At 36.8% G+C, this 24,385-nt stretch overlaps 1 protein-coding gene across 1 annotated transcript; it reads left to right on the forward strand.

Moving 5' to 3' along the window:
- The first annotated feature begins 18,900 nt into the window (after nucleotides 1-18,900).
- On the forward strand, nucleotides 18,901-20,158 carry LOC122815082 (glycosylated lysosomal membrane protein B-like). The gene is made up of 2 exons (XM_044087325.1): nucleotides 18,901-19,045; nucleotides 19,319-20,158. The coding sequence occupies exons 1-2, from the start codon at nucleotides 18,947-18,949 to the stop codon at nucleotides 20,156-20,158; spliced, it is 939 nt and encodes a 312-aa protein (XP_043943260.1). The 5' UTR covers nucleotides 18,901-18,946.
- The last annotated feature ends 4,227 nt before the right edge of the window (nucleotides 20,159-24,385 follow it).

Here is a 24,385-nt window from a genome sequence, read left to right on the forward strand (position 1 = left end):
TTTAATTTTAGTATGCTTTTAATGATGCATACTCATTCAAACCTGGAAAAATATGTGCTACAGTTCTAATTTGCCATAGTAATTCTTGTTCCTCTAACCAAAGTTGCCACGGTCCACCCCTGATACTAATGTTGATTTGTTGGATGACAGAAAATGTAAAACTGTGATCAGGTTCATCATGAATATGCCTGGCAAGAGCATTTGTTAAATCTTTTCTGCCTACGGCATAAACATGCTCATAAACTCTTTTCTTAAGTGATCTTTCTGTTTTGCCTATGTAAAATGCACAACATTTTGTGCACTGTGCTACATAAACAACTCTCTTACTATCACAGTTATATCTCCCTTTTATGGCATAGGTATTCCCCCTAATACACACACTGTTCCCTGTCTTTATGTGCTTGCATTGAGGACACATGCCACATTTTGACATACCAATATTTGTCCTTATTGGTTTATGACCAGACTTGTCTAACCAACTCTTCAAATTCATACCTCTCTTATAAACAAACTTGGGTTTTATACCTATTACTTTCACTAATTCTGTGTCCTCAATAATGATATTCCAGTTTTTGTTTATAATGCCTCTAATTTCTTGAAAATCAACACAGAAAGTGAAAATGAAATTGATGTTAAAATGTGATGTGTCTTTATTTGATGCCTCTACATCAGTTTGTATGGTGCCACCTCCAATTAAGGGTCGGAAATGCCCTGCATACCGTTTTGTGACTACCTCATCCTTAACTTCCTTAATTAAAGTATTTGGATACCCTCTCATAGCAAACTTATTGCTCAAGTTATCACATTCAATGATGAAATCATCTTTGTCCGACACCATCCTAGCAGCCCTCACAAACTGTCCTTTCACCACACTTTTCTTCTGGTGAAAGGGGTGACAGCTTGTGAAGTGAAGAAAGGAATTAGAGTGTGTGGGCTTCCTAAATATCTCCGATTTAAATTTGTTATTCGAGGCATCTTTACTCAGTTTTACATCTAAGAAACACATCTCATTAATACCTACTGAGTAAGTGAATTGTAAAAAATTAGTCATATTTGAAAGGCTTTCCATAAATTGAGGAATTAGGTCAACTGGCCCTTTCCAAAAAAAGCACATGTCATCTTGGTACCTGTTGTACCAAGTGACGTGTTGTGTATATAAAGAATTCTGAAACAGGTATTCATTTTCCCAATGTGCTAGAACTGAGTTTGCAAAACTGCAACCACAAGGTGACCCCATTGCAATCCCAGTTTTCTGAAGGTAAAATTGTCCTTTGAAGGTAAGGAAGTTATTAAACAAAATAACTTCTAATAGAGTTTCAACAAGGTTCATCTGGTCATTAGAGGCTTTTTTCTTTAACATAAATTGCCTTGTCCACTCTATGCCTAATTTCTGGGGTATAACTGTATACAGATCTTTTATATCTACCACTAAAAATATATAGTTTATATCAAACGCCATTTTATCTATACATTGTAAAAAGCTCCAAGAATCCTTGCAGATTTGAGGCTCTGTTTTTAATAAAGGTTTCAAAATCTCATCTACCAGTTTGGCACAAGCATATGTAATGGACCCTCGTCCGTCCACAATTGGTCTAAAAGGAGGATTTTTTAGATCTTTGTGGATTTTTGGTGTGCCAAACAAAGTAGGAATTTTTGGCGCTGACATATTAAGATAGTGGAAAGTGTCACTGTCTATCATACCTTCAATAAAAAGATCATCCAGAATTCCTTTGATTTTATTATATGCTGTATGTATTTCGTTTAAGCTGGACTGTATGTAAGTATCAGAGTCTAGATGTTCTAACAACCTATTCTCATAGAGATATTCATCCATAAACACCAAGCCCCCTCCTTTATCTGGAGACATAACTCTTATATTGCATTCATTAAGGAGAGACAAAAAAGCTATTTCTTCTTGAGATGTGTTAGATTTCATTTTGCGAAAATTGGATCTATTGTTAGCCATTGATCTTAAATCGTTCTCACACACTTTTTCAAAAATGTTAAGAGAGTTATGTAATGGGGGATAAAAGATGCTTGAAACTCTATGAGTATCAATAAGAGTTGGTGTATTACCTAGTTTGAATGCTAAATTCAGTTTGCGAACATACAATTTCAGATCTACAATAGTTCTGACTAAATTGCATTTCCTATCCGGAACAAAGCTGAGACCTTTCGATAAAAAATTAATAACATTCTGTTCCACTGTAAGTACTGTATAATTGTAGATCTTGAAATCTCCTAACTGACTAGTTAGAACACTAGGGCAACTGTCTTCTATATTAGTTATCTCCTCTGTTGGTTCCCCTTCCTCCTCCTCTGTGCTCTCCCTCTCTGATTGGATGTAGAATTGTTGTTGTTCCTGCTCGTGCCCGGGTTCGCGGCATCCCCCACCATGTGAAAACCCTGATTGTTGGAATTCAAGTTGTAAGCATGTTGACCTTGGTTATGATTGCCACCATTTATATTAACATTATTAACATGGTGACTTTGATTCCTAATGCGCTCACTTCTTCTAATTTGGGGCGCATCAGAATTGTCATCAATGTCTTGTACATCCTCTTGAGGAGGGGAATCAATAACTTGATTATTATTTGTGTTAAACAAATTGGTTTGATTCAAAGGGGGAGGGGGGTACGCCTTTTTATTACTATATTCTTTTAAATCCCTGTCAATATTTCTTTTCTTGTTAGCAACTAGTTTATTAATAGTTGCATCGATACTAGACAAGATCCTTGCATAATCATATTTATATCTAATAAACTCAGAATGACTTTGAAGAAACATTTCCAATTGTGTTAAATCAGCTTGCAGTTTGTTAAGTTCCATATTATAAAAATTAATCAAAGAATTCAGGAACTCAATACCTTGTTTATCAAATAATGCAATGAGTTCCTGATGATACACAGAATTATTGATTAATCCTGCAGGGTAACGCCATTGGCGTAACCCTTTTGGAATTATTTTTAAATTTATACATTCCTGTAAATATGAAACTTCTAATTGAAGTTTTCTACAGTGAAACAGTTTATTATCAAATAAATTGAGTTTGTCAATAAAGATAGATGAGCTCACCATGTTGTTCTCATCAGAATTAACAGCTGCATTGTGATTACTATTGTCAAATGTAGAAAAAAAGTCCTTCTTAGCTAAAAAGCTGGCCATCGATGGAATAGGTGTACTAACATTAGCCCCATGAAGTCGCAAATCTGTGTTATTCACCGTAGCGTTATTCGATGTACTACATGCTCCATTTGGATTTAATTCTGTTGAGTTCGTGGTACCATGTCCGCTGTTAGGCGTGTTACCACCCTGTACACGCTGAGCTGGCTGAATCAGCCCCATTGACGAGGAACCAGATGTAACCACGCTGGCGTTCCCACCAGGTCCAACTTGCTGGCTAGAACTGTTCCTAGTGATGCAAGCTTGAACCTGCTGCGATAAATTATCTACTTTAGTTACCAACATATTAACTAAAGCAGTAAGGTCTATTGGCGAGTCGCTAATATTTGCTGCTTCTTGACTGTTCTGTACGTTAGTTCCAGTTTGTTGTACACAAGGAACTAATTCTTCTTCTTGGGAAAAAAGAGGTTGTGACCCAGTCCTATGATGCACACTGGTCTGACCCACGGAAACGTTTCCACTCGACATGACAAACTGAGTAAAAACCAAAACTGAAAACCAAAATCCAAAAGGGAAGTAGAAACGAACCAAGCAGAGACCAAAAATTGCACGGACTGTTTATTGTAGTAAGCGCTTTCGGTCGAGGTAATCCCCCAACCTTCATCAGACATACACAAAATGACAACCAAAATGCCTTCTTTAAATATATGCCTTGATTAGACTATACATTCTTGTTGATTGAATAATTGGTTGATTGTGCTTAAACCATCAAACTATGTATATGCTGTGTGACATGAATACCTACAAGAAGGCTACAGTTTTTCCCAACATAAACAACATTATGAATATAAATATTATACATATAAATAAATATTTGTATGAGATACATATAAAATATGATTTGGCTATAGATTATAATAAAAATGTTGATTCACAATAAAATCACATGATATTTAATTTAAAATGTTGAATTGGTTGAAAATAATGGTTATTTATCAACCCTAAACAATAATATTGTGTTTTACTACAATATTAATATTCATTTGTAATAACTTTTGAGCGCAATTTAACAGTTATCAACATATTGTCAATGAAAAATAATAAAACAGTAAATTGCAGCATGTCTCATCATAAACAATGCAACAAATTAAGACCAAATAAAACCAAAACAAAATTGACACTGTAATAAAAGTCATAGCTATAACAATATTATTACATTAATTCTGTTATAATATGTTTATTTATTAATTATTACTATGCATAGCCAGCTACACTAGCATCATCTCATTAATGCTTTTAATTTTAGTATGCTTTTTAATGATGCATACTCATTCAAACCTGGAAAAATATGTGCTACAGTTCTAATTTGCCATAGTAATTCTTGTTCCTCTAACCAAAGTTGCCACGGTCCACCCTGATACTAATGTTGATTTGTTGGATGACAGAAAATGTAAAACTGTGATCAGGTTCATCATGAATATGCCTGGCAAGAGCATTTGTTAAATCTTTTCTGCCTACGGCATAAACATGCTCATAAACTCTTTTCTTAAGTGATCTTTCTGTTTTGCCTATGTAAAATGCACAACATTTTGTGCACTGTGCTACATAAACAACTCTCTTACTATCACAGTTATATCTCCCTTTTATGGCATAGGTATTCCCCCTAATACACACACTGTTCCCTGTCTTTATGTGCTTGCATTGAGGACACATGCCACATTTTGACATACCAATAATATAATAACGAACAAGTATTCTGACTTTTATTTATGAAATTAATTTCATTAGCTCAATGTTTCACAAGCATGGACTTGAAAAATATTTTGTTATAAATAAAATTAGTGGAGAAGTATGAATTAAATGGGAAACTTTACCTCTTATTAGGTATGGTTTTCTAAAAAAGGCAACAGGAACAACATTGGCTCAAGAGACAATGGTGAGTCAAATTCCTAAATTTTGTTTAGACATGTCTGTTGATAATATTAGTACTAGAAAAATTGTTCTGGATAACTGGAAAATTTTAGCAGGTGATAGCGATATTTCAAATTAGAGAGCGAGAATCCACGAGTGCTATTATCTTTGTCAAAGAAAAAAGCATGGACATGCAAGCATAGCCGGCCTTAGGCATAGGCCAACTAGGCGGCTGCCTTGGGCGCCGCTCTAGCAAGGGCACTTTTCCAGTATTTATTTGGTGTAGGTAGACCAGGATTGGGGCACCAGATGGTATGGTAGGGGGCGCTGTGGAGCCCTTTTGCCTAGGGCACCAGTTGATCTAAGGGCAGTCCTGCATGCAAGTGTAATGCTTGCACTACATGTAGTCACATTTATGAGGGCCCTTACATAATGTTGGAGCACATTTCATATACAATAAGTGCAGAGGCAAGATACACTTGTTAAACCAATGGAGTGGTATACATTGTGATATGTTCAGGCTGCCCGAACTTCTATGTAGCTATGACCACTAGAAGCCTGATTAAACGTATCAAGGAACATATATATGCTATAAGATAAAAAGATTCTTAAAATGCTCTTTATAGACACTCTGTAAACTGTGCAAATATAAAAAGTTTATTTTTGCTATATTGAATGTAGTTACTATGGCTCCTAGAGGAGGTGATTTTAAAAATCAAGTAGAGAAGCTTGAAACCAAATGGCAAATAAAGGTATCTGCTGGCAAGCCTCCAGGGTTTAATGAGTGTATTAATATCAAGTGTTTTTTTTTTTTTTTTTTTTTTTTAAGATAGAAGACTTGCTATTAACATATAGCAAAGGTTATCTCAACTTATGTGTTGTGACCACAGAAAGCTAATTAAATCAAAGGTTTTACAGTTTTAGAGAGTTTTGAAAGTTTGGTAATTAAATAATTAATTTAATTGGGAGTGCACCCTGATAGGTTATTTTATTGTATAAATTATTTATTTATTTATTTATTTATTTATATTTGTTGACCGGGAGTGTCCGACTGGACGTAGGTCCATTTTCAGCAGAGGCCCGGGGAGAAAAGCTCCACAGTTAAAATAAACAGACAGTAGTTGCATTGGATTACATAGTGATTAACAATTTACATAGCAATTACTTACAACATATTTACAGATGAAGAACATAGTACATCAGTAAACAACTAGAATCTTTATCTGTGAAGTACATAACAGACATTAACAAATGTTGCAATAAGAATTTCCTGCTGTATAATATGTACTAGGCTTATGGGCATCTGAGCTTGCTATAATCAAGGTAGTTAGTGGAGTGGAAAGAAAGGTAGTGGTTGGACGGGGTGGGTGATATTAGAGTGGGAGTTGCAAGGGCATAGCCAGCATGTTTTTAGGTGCGCTTTTAGTAAAGTTTTGAAGTGGGTGCATGATGGTATGGAGATAATTGTGGGTGGGAAGGAGTTCCATAATTTGGCTATGGTGCAAGAGAATAGTGCTTCACCAGCAGAGTTATTGATTTTAGTGATCTGCAAGTGATTTTTGTTGCTAGATCTTAGTAGTCTGGTGGTGTGATAGGGTTGGAGTAGATTCTGGAGGGATGGGACATTTAGTGGATGGTTTACTAGTTTGTGGGTGAGTGAGAGTTGATACCATTGAAGGAGGTGAGGGAGTTCAAGCCAGCCCAGTTCAGCAAGTGAGAGACAGTGGTGACTACAGTAGGATGCCCCTGTAGCGAATTTGGTGATTTTGTTGTAGCAGGTCTCTAGCTTGTTTAGATCGCATTGCCTTAGGTTGGTATATATTGGAGAGGCGTAAAGTTGGGTGGAGATAAGGTGGGAATTTGCTATTGAAATCTTTGCTGCTTTGGTGAGAAGTTGCTTATTTCTGTATAACGCTCTTAGTTTTTTGTGGACTTTGTTTATGGTCATGGATATGTGAATGTCAAATTTTAGTTTATTGTCTATTTCCACTCCTAGCAATTTGGTGTGTTCAGTTGGGTATATAGTGGTGTAGTCTTTTGTGTGATGTTAAAGTGAGAGTTGTTTTGAGCATGTTTGATGGGTTGGAAGATGAGTAGTTTAGTTTTGTTTGGGTTGAGTATTAATTGGGCATCTGATAACCAAGTTTCAACAGAGGAAACGGCTTCCTGTGTGACTTTTTGCAGTTTTGGTAGGGACTGGGCTGAGCAGATGATGGTTGAGTCATCTGCGTATTGTATGAGTGTGCCATGTTTGGTGGCAGAGGCTAGATTATTGATGAAAACAGAGAAGAGTAGGGGTCCAAGGATGGATCCTTGGGGAACCCCTGTGGTGAAAGGAAGTTGGGGAGATATGTCATTCTGCCATACAACGGATTGTTGGTGGTCAGACAGGTAACTCTGAAACCAGTTGGTGACTGATTGGGAGAAGGATTGATTATTGAGGACAGAGATAAGTTGTTTGTGTGGGACCATGTCAAATGCTTTAGATATGTCTAGGAAAGTAGCACAGCAGAGATAGCCATTGTTTTTATGCTGAAGGATAGTGTTAGTAAAGGAGAGTAAGGCAGTGGTGGTGCTATGGTTTGGTCGGAAACCATGCTGAGTATTGGAAAGGAGGTTGTTAGTAAGGAGGTAGTCTGAGACCTGAGAGTGTATACATCTCTCTAGTATTTTGGAGAGTGGAGAGAGAATAGTTATGGGGTGGTAATTGGTTAGTTCTGTGGAGGGTCCGCCTTTGTGGAGGGGAATTATATGTGATACATTCCACAGTGTGGGAACGTAACTTTCTGACAGAGATCGGTTAATCAAGATGGATACTGGGTAGGTCAGAGCATCAGCTGTGATTTGTAGGTATTCACTTGGGAGGTTGTCTGCTGCTAATTTGGTGGGCTTAAGTTTAGTTAAGAGGTTTTTTTTTTATGTTGGAGGAAGGTACAGGAGAAAAAAGAGAAGGCAGTGGGGAGATTACTAGTTGAAGGTGTGGGTTGGAGGGGAGGGGGGTTGTGTTGTTTAGCTAGTGATAGTATGGTTTGTGTGAAGTGTGTGTGGAATGAGGTAGCAATATTTTCTGAGGAGTGAGGGATGTTAGGAGGAGGGATACTGACTTTACCTGGGTGGAGGATGGAGTTTATGAAGGACCAGAATTGTTTTGGCTGTGTTGGGAGGAGTCTAGGGCAGACTGGTAGTATTGGAATTTGTCCTGTTTTATTAGCTTTTTGACTCTATTGCGTAGTTCTAGGAATTTCTGTCTAGTTGAGGGGGTTTTGGTTTTGTGCCAGTGCTCCCAGGCTTTATCCCTGTTTTTCATTTCTGACTTAGAGGTTTTCTGTAGCAATGGGGGGGGTGTGTGCTTTGATTCTGGAAAGTCTTATGGGGGCACGGTAATTAAGGATGCGCAGGAAGTTAGTATTAAAAAATTCAACTGCGTCATCAATACTGAGGTACTTTAGAGGATGCCAGTTACATTCTTTGAGGGATGAGATGAATGTGAATGGGTTAAAGTTTGTTTTTTTACGTATTTGATGGTAGATGACAGGTTTAGCTTGGTATAGATATTTTTTGAGTAGGAATGTTGGGGAGTGATCACTGAGGCTATCTGATAAGCAGCCTGTTATATATGACTGGGGGCTCTTACTGACTAGTATCCAGTCCAGGGTAGTGTGCTTGCTGGAGTTTTTATTTATCCTGGTTGGCGACTGGACTAGTTGGGTGAAGCCATGAAGGTTTACATGATGGGTTTGATGGTTGCAAGAACAGGACTGCCAGTCAATATTGAAATCGCCTAAAATTATAGTTTCTTGGGGAAGATGGTGGGTAGACCAGCTGAGGAGGTTTTCTAGTGGAGGGATGTTTTGGCCAGGTGGGAAGTAGCATCCAATTATGTTGATGGTTTTGTTTTTGTTTATTTTGAGGTTGGTATATATTATTTCTTCATTGCCTATTTGTGGAGCTGATGATTTTAAGATCTGGATGTTTAGATGCTGTTTAAATATTATAGCTACACCACCTCCTTTTTTGTTTAGCCTGTCTACTCTTAGTATGCCATAACCTGTAGGGAGTATTTTCTCACTGGTAATGTGAGGTTTTAGCCAGGTTTCTGTCAGGATGACTATATTTGGGGAGTACAAGTCTATGGTGGCATGGAGTTCATGGACGTTGTTGGATATACTTCTAATATTTAGGCTTAGTAGAATTAAGTCACTTGGCTTTCTATTGGCTGTAATATGGGAGAAGTTGTGGTTTCTATTCTGATTATGAGGATTGGGGTTGGAGATGGTAGGGTCAGGACTGGGGTGGATGTCTCCACTTAGGGCTACTTTTGATATGTGTGAGGTTATTAGTTTTCTCAGTTTTTGAATGTGTTTGTTTATAATGCTCTGTGGGCAATAGGTATGGTGGGAGGGTTACTATGTTAAGTTATAGGGATGCTTTATGTTTGAGTAATATAGTTGGTAGAATATGTGGGGGGTGCATAGGGATGGTTCTTGAGTTGGCGGGAGGGGAGATGAGTGAGGGTGAGACATGAGTGGTGGTGTGAGTAGTAGTACAGTGGTAGCGGTTGAGTGGGGGAATGATGGAGCTTTGGTAGGATGTAAGATATGCAAGAAGACTGCATGCAGTGAGCATAGGTAAGGTATGCTTGTACATGTTAGTTGAGGAGGTGTGATAGTAGTGGGAATATGGAGGCGGTAGTGTTGGGTTAGCACTGTGGTTGGCTATTGGAAAGATGGGACGGGTTTGTGAGTGTAATAAAGGTGCGACCCCTGGTGGCAGGAGGGAATAAGGGGCAGGGTGGGGAAGTGAAGCGGGTAGAAACCCTGTTAGTTGCTCTTATGAGGGGGCTGTAAACAATCAGGTAACAGAGTTAACTGATAAATGAACATATGATAGTGACAAAGGGTGGTTGTAGTTTTAAAAATGGTGCCTGCCACAGGTAATATTTATTAACTTTGGGATTGTCTTAAGGTAATAAACAGGGAAGGGGGAGGGGAGAACAAGGATGTGAGCAGGCAGTTCTTTGTACTGCTGCTAATGAGCCAAAGCAAAGACAAGTTTGTGTTTAAGAAAGAATCACAATTGACCAAGGACTGCTCTGAAACTGTAAGTAATTTCTTAGCCATTTCTCAGGTGGAAAAACAGGATAACTTTGTATCAGTAGGCTACTGTGGTCTCGGTTTAATTTAACAAACACACAGTATTGATCAGTTATGGATACTATTTGCTAACAGAAGGGAATAAGAGAGAAAGTGGAAGATGAGTGTGTGTGTGTGTGTGTGTGTGTGTGTGTGTGTGTGTGTGTGTGTGTGTGTGTGTGTGTGTGTGTGTGTGTGTGTGTGTGTGTGTTGGGGGGGGCTGCTTACAAGCCAAAGCAGAGTGCTCTCAAGGGGAAAATGAATATTGGCTCAAACAGGTAGACACATACTCAAAGTCAACTTTAGCTGTCTGCAGACAGTTCAAACCCGGATTGCGCTTTTCTTATAAGAATAATAAAGGTGGTACCGCAGTTGAATACTTAAGAGTGGTGTTAGGTTCAAATTTAACTTTAGCTGTTTGCAGACAGTTCAGACATGGATAAATCTAATTACTTTGCAAGTTTAAATATTTTCTGAAAAATTCAAGTAAATGAAAGTGGATAATAAAGGAATTTTTATGCTCAAACATGATTGTCATCCATTTGGAAGTAGCTTGAGAGTGCTCTCTGATTATCTTGGTTTTGTTTTTTACTCAGGTAACTTCAAATTCCAGTTTTTCGTAAATCAAAATAGGGGAAGTTATCTTCACAAAGATATCAATCACCAGTGGAATACTCCAAGATTATGTGCTGGGACCTCTCCTGTTTGACAGCTACTTTTCTGAAATAAAAGTTAATAACAAAGGGCTGTGGCTGCATAAGTTTGCAGATGTCTGTATGCTAAGAGCAGTCATTGAAGCCCCAAATTAATTACTCATCCTGCAGGAAGGTTTTGTTCCAAATAAATAACTGGTGCTGAAATCATGGACTGAAATTAAATGCCAAAAATGCATTATTGTATCCTTTTGAAAGTCATCTACCAAGGGAACTACCACATTGAGAATACAGTATGAAGAGTAGACCCAGTTCAGCATTTCGGAATGTATGAAAACAGTGGCCTAATGTTTGACTAACATGTTTCCATTGCTGTAACAAAGTCCATCTATATTGCACAGTTTATAAACAAAGGGAATGTGTCTAGATCTAGAGATGTAATTGCTCCCTTAATCAACCCCCATTAGGCCAATCATTAAATATAATGCAGTCTTTGGCATGTATCTGAACAGACATATGCAACAACTAGAATGCTCACAGAGATAACTTGCTGAAAGGATACAAGGCCTAAATAATATGTCCTACTTGGACTGAATCAAATCTCTGTCATATACTTTGTATCCTAAGTGCTGAACTATGACTGGAACACAAGCTATCCTCCAACCCAATTCTTTTGGATTTACTGAACATCAGCAAGTCAAATGACATAAGAAATTCTCTATCTATAAAACTAAATTTCTTTTGCAACATCAACAGAATGGTTTGGATGATAATTCTGCTGTGGAACAGACTCTCTATCCACATAAAACAAAGTTCATCCCTGTCCATATACAAGTGCAGTTTGGATCTATGAATGGGTAATGAAAATCTACACCAGAACTGCCCCCATAGTATTAATGGACAGATGCAACTCTTAGGTGCTTTATCCATTGCATGCGCATCCTCAAATTATCTGTGGTATGATTCTAATTATTATTTTTAGAGGTAATATATAATTATTGACTATAGGATGGGTAAGGTTAATCTATAGCCAAATCAGATAGGTTATTTTGAGCACAAAAAAGGGAAATTGGTTAGGCCGTAAACAGTAAAATTAATTACCAGTTTTTGCCATTCCTGCTGCGCATTATCATCATATCATCATACTTTATCTAGCCTAACATTAACTAAAGCACAGGAATCCTTATTAAAAAAGGGGCTAACATTTATTCCTGCTCAAAAGACAGTTATGTTTGAATTGCTTAAAGAATTGAGATTATTTGCACGTACATTAACTTTAAAGACAATCTATCAAAGTAATGAAAGACCAGATAGGACCATCTTTAGGAAGCCCAGTGTCTTTGTACCCAAGCAACACCCCATCATAGAAACGTTTGTACCTGTTTGTGAAAAGGAAATACGAGATGCATTCAAACAAGATATTGTACCTACGTATTACAATCTTAATAAAGATGAGACTGAAGCTTTATTGCAATTGAAAGGTCTGTCTAGTATAGAAATCAGACCAGCTGATAAAGGTGGGGGAGTTGTTGTGATGGACAAGTCATTATATATACAACAGATGATGCTATTATTAGGGGACATGAACACTTATCTCCCTATCTCGAGCATTGAAGTTAAAGCTATTATAGATAATCATTTTATGTGTTTGATTTGCTCATGTCTAAGTGTATTTCAGAGGAACTTTTCAACTACTTCCAGGTTGAACATCCTACAATACCCATGATTTATGGACTGCCTAAAGTCCATAAGAATATGAATTGCCCACCAATGAGACCTATTGTCTCGAGCAGAGGATGGGCTACTGAAAGCCTCTCTATTTACATGGAAAAATGTCTACGCCATGTATTGGAGAATTGTAATACTGTTTTAAAGGACACAAAAGTTTTCCTTAAATTACTTTGTGATAAGGTAAACATTATTGAAAGAGAATTTATTTTTGTTACCATGGATATCATTTCATTATTCACTGTTATACCTAATGACTGGGGTATAGAAAGGATAATAGACCTGCTCAATGATAAAAAGATGTAAAGCTTGGCTAAAAATGAATTGATATGTAGTTTATTGGAAATTATTCTTGAGAACAATGTCTGTATATTTGATGAAAATTTCTATCTTCAAAAGGTTGGCGTAGCTATGGGCACAGTTTGTGCGAACAGCTACGCCAGCCTAATACTGTTCTAATGGTAAAAGGAACTATTCCTGGAACAGAGCAATTTCTCTAATGACATCCTATGGTATATTCGCTTTGTAGATGATGTTTTTCTGCTTTGGGGAGGGAGTGTAGATAGCGTGGAGACATTTGTTCAATATCTACAAGATTCAACTGATTTTCTAAGATTCACCTATCATTACTCCGAGCAGGCGATAGAATTCTTAGATGTAAAGATTCATAAGACAATGTTAAAGGAAATGGTAACTAGTCTTTACAGGAAACCTAGTCGCACAAATAGTATTTTGCACAAGAATAGCATGCACCCCACACATGTCTGTAAGAATGTCTTAAAGGGACAATTCATGCGCATGAGCAGGTTGCACAATACAGAAAAAGGCTTACAGGAAGCTGTGACCTTATTAGAGGATGAATTTAAACAGAGAGGATATAACAAAAAAGAAATAGATGAGTATTGAGGAAATGTATAATGGAAGTAGTTCTAGAGGTAATCCTTATTTTTCAAGTAATAGTAATCATGAACTACAAGCTACTGAGAAATATAATAACAAGGTTAGATTTCCATTGACTTATTCTAGTGACGCAAGGAGGTTCTGTGAGATCTTTGAGAAAAACTGGAATATTCTGAGATCTATTGATGAATTAGAGGGACTAATAGATAATAAACCCTGTTTCTCTTTTAAGAACAAGAAATCATTAAAAAGACAACTTTGTTATAAGACATCTCTCAACAGCTATGGGAAGAGGCCATTATCACAAAGAACTGGTACATTTCCATGTAGGAGATGTACAGCATGCAGCTTTCTATATAGTAAATCTTTCCATCACCCAGTTCTTGGCTTTAATATCAACATTGATTTCTATGCAGATTGCAGGACCAGGTTTTTAGTGTATTTTAGCTTTTGCAAAAACTGTCAAGATTTCTACGTGGGGAAAACCACTAGGATGCTCAAGGAACGCATACAGGAACATATTAGAGACATAGCAAAATTGAAAGAAACCAGTGCTTTAGCTCAACATGTTCAGTCTAATGGTTCAGAACATGTCTTTAATTTTATGGCACTTGAGTTAGTTGAACCTAACATCCGTGGGGGAGATATAAACAATAGAGTGGAAGAAGCTGAACAAAAATGGATATTATTATTAAAGGCAGATAGATCTCCAGGTCTTAATAGTGCAGTATCACTGAAACCATTTTTAAAAGCAAGGCCTTTGAGGCATTGATGGAATGTTATTAAGTTATTTAAACATAATAAATACTAGATGTATAAATACTATATTTTTAAGAAATATATACATTCATTTATTTATTTTTTATAAAAGGAGCTACTGAAAGTAAGGTATTTGAGGTATAGATGAATTGTTTAGTTATTTATTGTATTGTACACTTTATATATTAATATCCTGTTTTGTCTAATTTTTTAATGTGATGTACACTTTATACTTGAGCATTTTGTATATATCTGTACTTAGTTAATAGAGCCTAATTAATGTTGTCATTGATGAGCAGCTTCTTGATTGGACATGCAGTATTTTAAATTTCTGAGTTTGTGTGGTTTTACTAGAGTCTGATAAAGCAATTTGCTATTTATTGTGAAAGCGCTTACTTTTAATAAATCTTTTATTGTTTTCAACAGCCGTGGTCAGTTCACTTTTTCTTTTCTTTTTATTTGGGTATTTAGAATCACCTGATTAAGCGAGCACACCACATCACCATCTTGGATTTGTAAAGACACAAAACAGTCCAAACCTTCCATTCATAGTCCCAGTTTATCAAGATTCTTTCTGAGTTAGAAATGTCATTACAAGATCTTTTCAAGGAATCAGTATTACATTTATTGTCCAAAAGCTGTTTCTACACATAATGTACAGCAGATATGTTATTTGCATTCACTTGGTGAACAATTTTATTTCTTTTTTCAGATTCCATTAATACACTCTGCAATATAGTTTCCAAGATAAAGGTAACATAATTTTTTTCTTTTAAAAAGATTACCATTGACTTCACCTCTTCTGAATATACCTTGAATGGTACAGTGCAGCCAATTAAAAGTCATAGTAGTCCATTGGAGGGTTCTTGTCATTCTGTGGTGTAAATTAGAGTACAAAACTCCACATATACATATCTGTGAGCTTCTGATGTTGCATTTCCACTGCAACCATCTCCATGAATATGGCCATCTTAGGTCATACCTCTCAGCTATCAAATTTTTGCCTGATATTGTTGGGCTGTTTGTCATAAAATGTCTGTTTTTGGCAAACCATTGAAGAGTAAAATCACTGAATAATGACATATATTTGAGTTTCAGACTTCACATCCTTCAAAAAATGCATGCTTATTCAAAACCTATTATTCTAACAATTTTCTAAGTTTGTAAGAGTGATATTTAAAAATTGTCCCTAATTTTGGGCTTTTCTTTCCCCATGATTTTTGACTTTGTCAAGGTTTTTGTGCTTTGGGGTTGAGATGTACATCCCAGGTCCCAATCAAGTTCCAAGTCTACTCTGTATGTAATCCTAAGGAAATGTCTCTACCTCTGGCTACACCTAAATTACATGTTTCAGGTTCCTTTTTCTAGTTCCTGTAGTACTCCACAGTATCAGAAAATATTTTTCCCAGGTGAAACACTTTTCATCTAACATATTACTGAGGTTCCGTAATGTCTGTGTGGACAAACCAACAACTGCTAAGTTGAAAATTATCTATTCCATTTGTTCATCACCTCACTGTTTTATGTTTCCCTCCTCCATCTGCCCTCTTAACAAGAAGTGCACTCCTGATGACGTCCTGCAAACAACCATTGGAACATCCCTTGTATCCTTGGCAAATCTCTTCTAGCAAGTTTGTATACTGCTTCAAGTCTCCTAGGGCATTTCTAGTGGACTAATTCTACTAACAAGTATCAAATAAATCTAAGGATGAATGGACATACAGGCAGACATCTAGATACCTTTTACTGATTTTTAAGTAACTAAACAAATAGGCAACAACTAAAATTAATCCTTCACATTTCACAGAAATATCCACTTAATATTGACATTATACAGTTATATGAAAATAAATAAGCACATACATGCATTCATGCATATATACATACGTACTTACATACATATTTACATATATAGATACATACATGCATGCATACAAACATACAAACTGGGGACAACACAGTAACATTGCTCTTCACATGATGAAATACAGAATGAAATGAAGGCTCACAGTCAGAGACTATTTATATTCTAAATGAATAGCAAATGCATAAATCAATCTATTCTCTCACTGTCTATATAAATGCAGTTAGAAATCCCAATTCAACAAAATGTGAATAGGCAAAATACCCCCCAAAGTAAACAAATAAATACATAAACACAAAAATAAATAAATAAATAAATGCTGACATGCGTTAACAAAAAAGTCACACGCCACCAAAGGGTAAAGATTCCAGTGGCTTTACAAATGATATAAAGCAAAACAAATGATAAACACATCCACCAGCGCCATGCACAGCAGCTGTTTACTTTATAGGAACAAAACTGGAATGACCTGTTTCTTTATAAACCATAAAATGTTTTTATTATACAGAAGTTAGCGCTTTCACCATACTGGCTTCCTCAGACTTATAAAGACACAAAGAAATCATTCATTTAAATAACTACTGTGTAAAACCGATTGGTTAGCATAAAATCTGATGTCATAATTAATTAAAGACACTCACACTCCATTGAAACCATTACATATGCTATCTAAATGTAATATGTATACATACATATATATATATATATATATATATATATATATATATATATATATATATATAAAGAACATTAACAACAAATAAATAATCTCAAAATTCAGCTAAAAAATGTATTTAAAAATATCAAAAGTATAACATTATATCAAGATTGCTCTTATTATATTAAATAGAATTCCATATATTTTATGAAGGACATGTTTCAATAGTATGCATATAACATTTCTAAAATGTTCATCTAATTAGAATGCTTATTATACTAATAGTAATGTCGCTGATAAAGAGTATACATAATGTTACTAGTAATAACTACATAATTTAAAACTCATCATGTTTCAACACTTTCAACCTTCTTTTTCGAAGGACAAGTTTTAATGGGACCTTGTCATTTAGTCCCAGGAATTTATCCGCTCTATATCTAATTACCCACCTTAGCTCACACTCCTCTGTGTAGCTTTCTAAATTCCCACCACGTATACTAGGATTAACCTTCTGTATAACAATAAATCTAAATTAATTTGTAGGACCTGATGCAATGTTATGTTTTGCTAATGCACTACTCTCAGACCCCATACATACATGATATACGTGTTCTCTAATTCTCTCACATAATTTCCTATTAGTTTTACCTATATAGAATGCTTCACAGGCTGTGCACCTGGCAAGGTAAATAACATGTTCAGTCTGGCAATTTGCTGGTACATTAAATATAAACTCTTGTCCTATTAATGGATGTGTAAAAGTTCTTCTTGTATCAATGTACTCACATTGATTGCATGTGTTACATGGTCTAGTACAACCTTCTATTTGCATACTATCTGGTTCTGTATTAACACATGACCGATGACACAACATCTGTTTAACGTTTTTCTTATTCTTAAATAAGAATCTAGGAGTGTCTCCCACAATTTCTCTTATATTTTCATCTAATAATAATGTGCTCCAGTGTTTCAAAATAACTTCTTTAATGACACTAATGTCAGAAGTGAAAAATATCGGAACTTTCAATGAATTGGGTCTACTATCTTGTATGGTACACTCAGCATCATAGCCACTTGAAAAATAAGGGTATGCTCTAGACGTCCTTAATAAATTTGTCTCTCTGATGATTCTATCAACTTCTGCTGGATTATATTTTCTTTGAATAAATCTCATTCTAAGATCCGTTAGTTCTTGTTCATATCCTGCTTCTGTAGGATTAAGTCTAGATACTATCATAGACTGGCCTTTAACTACATTATTAAATACATATTGAGGGTGCATACTGTCCCTGTTGAATAGAGTATTCCTGTAGCATGATTTCCTGTGGACTCCTGTATTAATAAGGCCATTCTCAAGTCTTTCAATATTTACATCTAAGAATGAAATTCTATTTCTCGAGTAGCTTATGGTAAAGTTAAAATAGTCAGTTAAGCCATTAACCCTTGATGTGAACTCAGCTAAATCGGTTTCATCACCCTTCCAAATCAAAAACAAATCATCCACAAACCGTTTATAAAATCCAACATGACGTTTAAAATCATCTAAAGAAAATAAATAGTCTTCTTCCCACTGGGCCATCACTATGTTGGTGTAGCTATTGGCACATGAAGTGCCCATAGCTACACCATCATTCTGAATATACATCTTCTCATTGAAGATGAAAACATTATTATGTAATAATGATGAATGTGTAGATAGGTAATAATGTACCTTCTCTACACGTACGTCATTGGGTATCATAGTAAATAGACTTTTAACATCCAGTGTCACTAAAATGTATTGTTCATCCTCCTTTATATCTTTCAAATATGCATATAAATCAAGCAAAAATTGTTTACTATCTTTTTTTTTTTTTTTTTTTTTTTTACTTTAAATACTGCCATGCAATAATATTGACAACTACAAATCCTGACAGATAATATTGACAAAAAATAGAAACCTCACACCTAACATTGCACTCATCTTAAAAGGAGGGCAACCAGCCCTCTTTTGCAATCAGTTTAAATAACATAAAATAACATAAAGTAAAATAAAACAAAAAAATCCCTAAAAACCTAATAACACCTAAGCTAACTCTACGCATGCCTTTGACCCCAATTTCAACTCTGCATCTTACCTTCTGAAAAAACATTTCTTATTTCTCTAACAGTAGGTTGAGGTCTAAGGTAGTACTGATCAGCTGATGAATCACATGCTTCTTGGCCAGAGGAAAGTGTCATGGCGTTTGGAGACGAATTTGTGCGTTTAAAGTATCCATGGGTTTTGTTTTTGGTATTGGTGGTGTTCCTGCGAAGTGGCGATTGTTATAGTCATAAGGTTTCTCTAGAATACAACCCTGGCCTGAATGACTCCTTGCGTTCTAGCTTAAATGTAAATCTCCTTCACATCAGGGCTGTGGGGCACAATGATACAATCCACTACATTTGGAGCACACTAGGAACACCCACTGTCCTGGTAGTTCATACATCTGTGAGTGACAGTCAGCTGCACGTGGACTGGCAAAAGCTACTGAATGAAAACCAAAGTGAAGCAATTAAAATTGAACCAGCTGACAGGGTGCTATATTCCACAGCTATTCTTTTCACCAAGGTATTTGAATATGACGATGTCAAAAACACAGCCAATGTCACAATGGCGGACAAAATCTTCCCACCGTATAACCTGGCAGACTTCACTTGGGAAGATGTTAATGCCACTCTTAACCACACAACGCTGACAGCAGAGTTCAATGGCCATAATGTCTCTGCAGCAGGACTTTTCAAGAATGGATCCATTTCTTTTAAGGTATCTGCGTTTGAAACAACAGGCCGGGATGCTGTGCTTCCCCGTTTGCTTCACAATGCAAACAGCTCCAAGATGGAATTTGTTGTTGACAGGGTGGTACCTCGGGGCAACTACTCCCGTTTTATGTTGGAGATGGTCATTGTGGAAAAGAAAGCCAACCACAGAGTGATGAAATCAATCCATTCCATAGATGATGAATATACCCCTTCAATCTTTGAGATGACTGAACTAGTAGCAGTTCCTCAGAACAGCAGTGCAATCCACAGCTTTGTCCAGTGGAAGGTAGTGGCATACCAATCCAGTAAATACCAGCATGATGACTCCATTCCCTGTGCTGACCATGAGCTGCAGGTCATAAACCAGACATTTCCTTCAAATAGTATTGCAGGTGCTTATTTTTCAGAGACCCTGGACAACTGTAACATTGCTTCCATCAATATTTCATTTGGCATTGCTGAAGGAGATTACTACAAAGATCACAACTTTCTCAGCTGGTCCATTATGATTGGTTGCGGTAACCCTTTAGAAGATACCTTTTCAATTTTGGTCATCTGTATAATGGCAGTTGGCTTGGGCACACCAGTTCTGCTTTTGATTTTAGGATGCGTTGTTGTCAAATATTCAGACTATGGACCAATCAACTAAGGAAGAGTTGAGAGTGCTGCTTTTTAAAGCAATGAGAGAGACACTGTGCACTTTACATTTTATAATCAGACTGACTCATGAAAAATGGAAATTGTTTATCTTAAGACTGGTTTCAGTTGCAACTGTTGACTGGACATAATGAACCTAGGAACTCCAATTAAAACTGCAGGTGCCTTTCAGAAGTCATGATTATTACAATTTTCTTTGGTGATTGTGTTCAGTAAAGTACGAACCTTGTGTTATTCCATGTAGCATTACAGTATAGAAGTCTCCCTTTTCTGGAGTGCTTATTTGTGTGACACATCGGAACTATTGCAGTCTTTGGATGAAGTCCCCTTCATAACATTCTCTATGGAATGGTGCTACTTTCTTTGCTCCATTTTGAGTGCTGCCTGTGTTGGACCATGTAGGGAGCATTTAGATGTATGCTAGTTATGCAGCAGTGCCACTTCCACCATTTCTTGTTTCATTTTGTGAAATATGAACCTCCCAATTATTTTCGCTTACATGATCTGTTGATTGTGGTGGGTGATCCTCCAGATTAACATTTAAAATGTAGCTATTGCTCTTGAGTTTTTGTAGCTGAAATATGGTTATTTTTTATGTATCCTTCACTGGAGCATGTTTCTTTTTGAAAATAATTGAAAATGTGTATACTTAAATACAACATGCTTTGAAAAAAAAAAAAAATAAAAGGGTTGGGAGGGTGGCCTAATGGTTAAGGTATTTGCCTTACAAACGCAAGGTGCAGGGTTTGAATCTCACAAGGGATAAATTAGCTTAGTACTAATCTATGAACCTATGAAGTAATTCTACACTAGACAAAAGGACACTCATACCATATGTGACATACACACATGTACAATAAACTATTCCCTTACCTAGCACTTATTCTAATTATAATCCACAAACACACATATACTTCCACCTCTAATACCTACCCACTTTCTTCTTTTGGGAAAAGAAGCTTTCGGCAAACCGAGCTGTGGGATAAATGAATGTTCGGTAAAATGCCACATCAGTTCACTTTGTCAAAAATACAAACTATTCACAAACTGAAAGTGAACTGCTTCCATACAATTTGCTTTTTCACACAGAACATTAATAACATTAATATGCATTTTTTAAGGTGTGAACCTTGGCTGTAGACGATTGTCACTACTGGTGACACCTTGACCCCATGTTCATAGGTTCATAGGTTCATAGGTTGGTACTAGGCTATCGGCCCTAGGGCCTATACAAGCCTAGTCATAACAATTCCCTCGATATTTCAAAAATGGGAAAAAGGGATTGTGGTTGGATGGATGAATATATATGAAATTTTAATACCTGACACTGTTTAGTGACAGTAGTCCTGAATAGTTTACCAGAAAAAAAATATACATTTTAATGGTAATAAACTAAAATTGTGAGGAAAAAAAAATCAAGAACATTCTTAAAAATTAGGGAGAGTTGAGGGTAGTGAACCAACTTCCCAATAAATACATCAAAGAAAATATAGCCATTGTGAATACGTTTATTCACATCAGACCATTAACTATAGTCCATCAAATGATAAACCAAGTTCTGCTTCCACTACCATGACACAATAATATAATTTATACTGAATTACTGTAGCTTGGTGGAATGATGTACTGCCCCCCACATGAAAAGCTCACCCCCCCCAAGTGCTGATCCTCACCTGACCAGGTCATTTAGTGTCACTCACTTAAACCTTGCACATAAACAAAGCTGTCCCAGGAAAGAAGGGAGAAAATAAAAAAAATGTGGGGATTTGTGCGAAGCGTACACACATCCCCTTTGTCACAGAATGTATTCTGAGGAAGGGAAGAGGATGAAACAACCACTGTGGTGAAAGTGGCACAGTCCTACCTGCTGTAGGGTATAAATAGCTGTAAGACAACTGACATGCCCTACCCAATGATTGCAAGCTTGCAATAAACCACTTTGTAAGTCAAACCACTCCTACCAGTAAATGCATTATAGACAGTTTGACGAGTGTGACCAGGTTTATTCACATAAAACCAAAAAAACGTACCTCCATCAAATCAGAAAACAAGTTCTGCTTCAATTACCATACCACAATAATAGAATTTCCACCAATAACAGGATTGCTGTATTCAGGTGGCATGACCCACCTTCCCCACTATCAGCTCCTCCCACAACGTGCTGAGCCTCACTCAGCAGCATGTAGGTCCACTCAATGAAACCTGATAGCTAAACCAAAACAGGCCCTCACTATACCTAAATCAAAACAGGCCCTCTTCATACATAAACTAAAACAGGCCCTCCTTATATGTAAACCAAAACAGTCCCTCCTTATACATAAACTAAAACAGGCCCTCCTTATACGTAAACCAAAACAGGCCCTCCTTATACGTAAACCAAAACAGGCCCTCCTTATATGTAAACCAAAAGCAGGCCATCCTTATACATAAACCAAAAACAGGCCCTCCTTTTATGCAAACCAAAACAGGCCCTGGAAAGCAGAGTGGAAATAAAAATGGGTGAGACCAGCTAAGGCCTATCCATCAGAATGCTTACAGCCTGTCTCTGCTTTTCTGGCTCTGTAATACTCAGAAATTCCACCACAGTCCTCCATTCATGGAATGATGAATCCTTTAACTTATGCAGAAAATTAACCTCACTTTACTTTTTACATTTCAGTGAATAGTATAACTGGATTGTACAACTTCTTTTTATTATATGCATGTCTTTTTAGCTTTAACATGCACTTATTATCATTTTAATATATGCTATTACATTATATATAAAGACATAAATGAAACTGATGTAAGAAAAAACAGAAAGCTGTATAAAACCAATATAGCAGATTAAACTTTGCAAAAATTAACAAATTATGCTAAGATGTTTGATCATAAACCTGTTGAATACATAACGTTAAATTCAAGTTAAACACATCCAAGCCAGTGGTTGATGGGTGTATACCATCAAGTTCAAACTAGCAAGGATCCTTGTCTATTAACACCCAGTGGTCAGGAAATGCAATCCTGAGCAAAGATCACAATGCAGTGGTTAATGCACTTGCATGTAGATTCCATTGCTGGCTGGGATATGGCAAAGGAATAAATCAATCTAGGGATGATAGTAGACCATACAAGGTGTGAACCAAGTTACATGTACTCCAATGTGGACAATTCATGCAAAACATTGGACAGCAACTTTCTGTTTGTGATACTGCTAAGGTCATTTCCTCCTAGATGGATAATCAACATGTCAGCCTGATCTAGCTACCTCTGAACATTGAGCAAGACAATGAGCAAATCCATCAACATTAAACCTGAAAACCCTTTCCAGGCAACATTGAATAGCAATGAGCCCAATCCCAAGTTGAGGCCATCTGGCTGAACCTTAACCTGGCAGTAGGATGCTGCACAAAAGAGTGGCCCAAAAACAAAATCCTCCTCTGACCTGAGTGAGAGAGAAAAATAGCCATGCTTTGGAAATGCTTGGTTAATTAAAAAAAAAAAAAAACTCAAGAAGGACGGAAACCTGTGCCGAACTCTTTTAAAGTATTAAATGAACTGATGGTCGAGGGCCAGATCAAATGTTCTATCTATGTGAAAGGATTGAGACAACTATCCCCTCATTGTGCAGCCTTAACTTTTCAATAACAGCCTGATTATTTTGTCAACCACATGAGCAAAAATTAACTGGCCATCTAAAAGCCTGAGCACTGGTTTCTATGAAATAGGAGAAAGGCAAAGGTGTTGCAGAATAGATAACCAATATACTCAGCACACAAATGCGGAAGGATACCTGCTCAAGACAAAAAGTCGACCCCTACCAGCTAATCCTCTGTGATGGGTACTTCATCTCATAACAGGGAGGGCAAAAACTCACAAATGCAAAATGACCCGCCGGTATAGCATGCAAAATGGCACTACCCACATCGCTAGATTCTTAGGATGTGTACAGATTCCCAAGACACCCTTTTATAACAACACTTAGTCAGTGCTTTCCAGTAGGTCTCCTGCTGTCAGTGCTTTCCAATAGGTGGTCTGCTGCCCACAGCCTCACCTAAGAGCCTTTCCCAGCCTTTGAGTACCCTTGCAACCAACAGCATTTTGTTGAAGTCTGGCAGACAAAAACCCTAACTAGCAAGCTCATTGCTAATAAATAAATATCTATGGACCTAACCTCCTGCTTGGAATCACATCTGGAAGTCATTTAGTGAGTAATCAGCAATAGGGAATGACCTCCTGT

Source organism: Protopterus annectens, chromosome 11.part0 (genome assembly GCF_019279795.1).
Source record: "Protopterus annectens isolate FY-2018-M chromosome 11.part0, PAN1.0, whole genome shotgun sequence".
Lineage (NCBI taxonomy): Eukaryota > Metazoa > Chordata > Ceratodontiformes > Protopteridae > Protopterus > Protopterus annectens.

Excerpts from the sequence above, each read along its gene's own strand:
- LOC122815082 (XM_044087325.1), top strand. The coding sequence starts at position 18,947 with ATGGCGTTTGGAGACGAATTTGTGCGTTTAAAGTATCCATGGGTTTTG. Across the intron at positions 19,046-19,318 it reads GCGATTGTTATAGTCATAAG|GTATTTGAATATGACGATGT; the intron begins GTTTCTCTAGAA and ends CTTTTCACCAAG.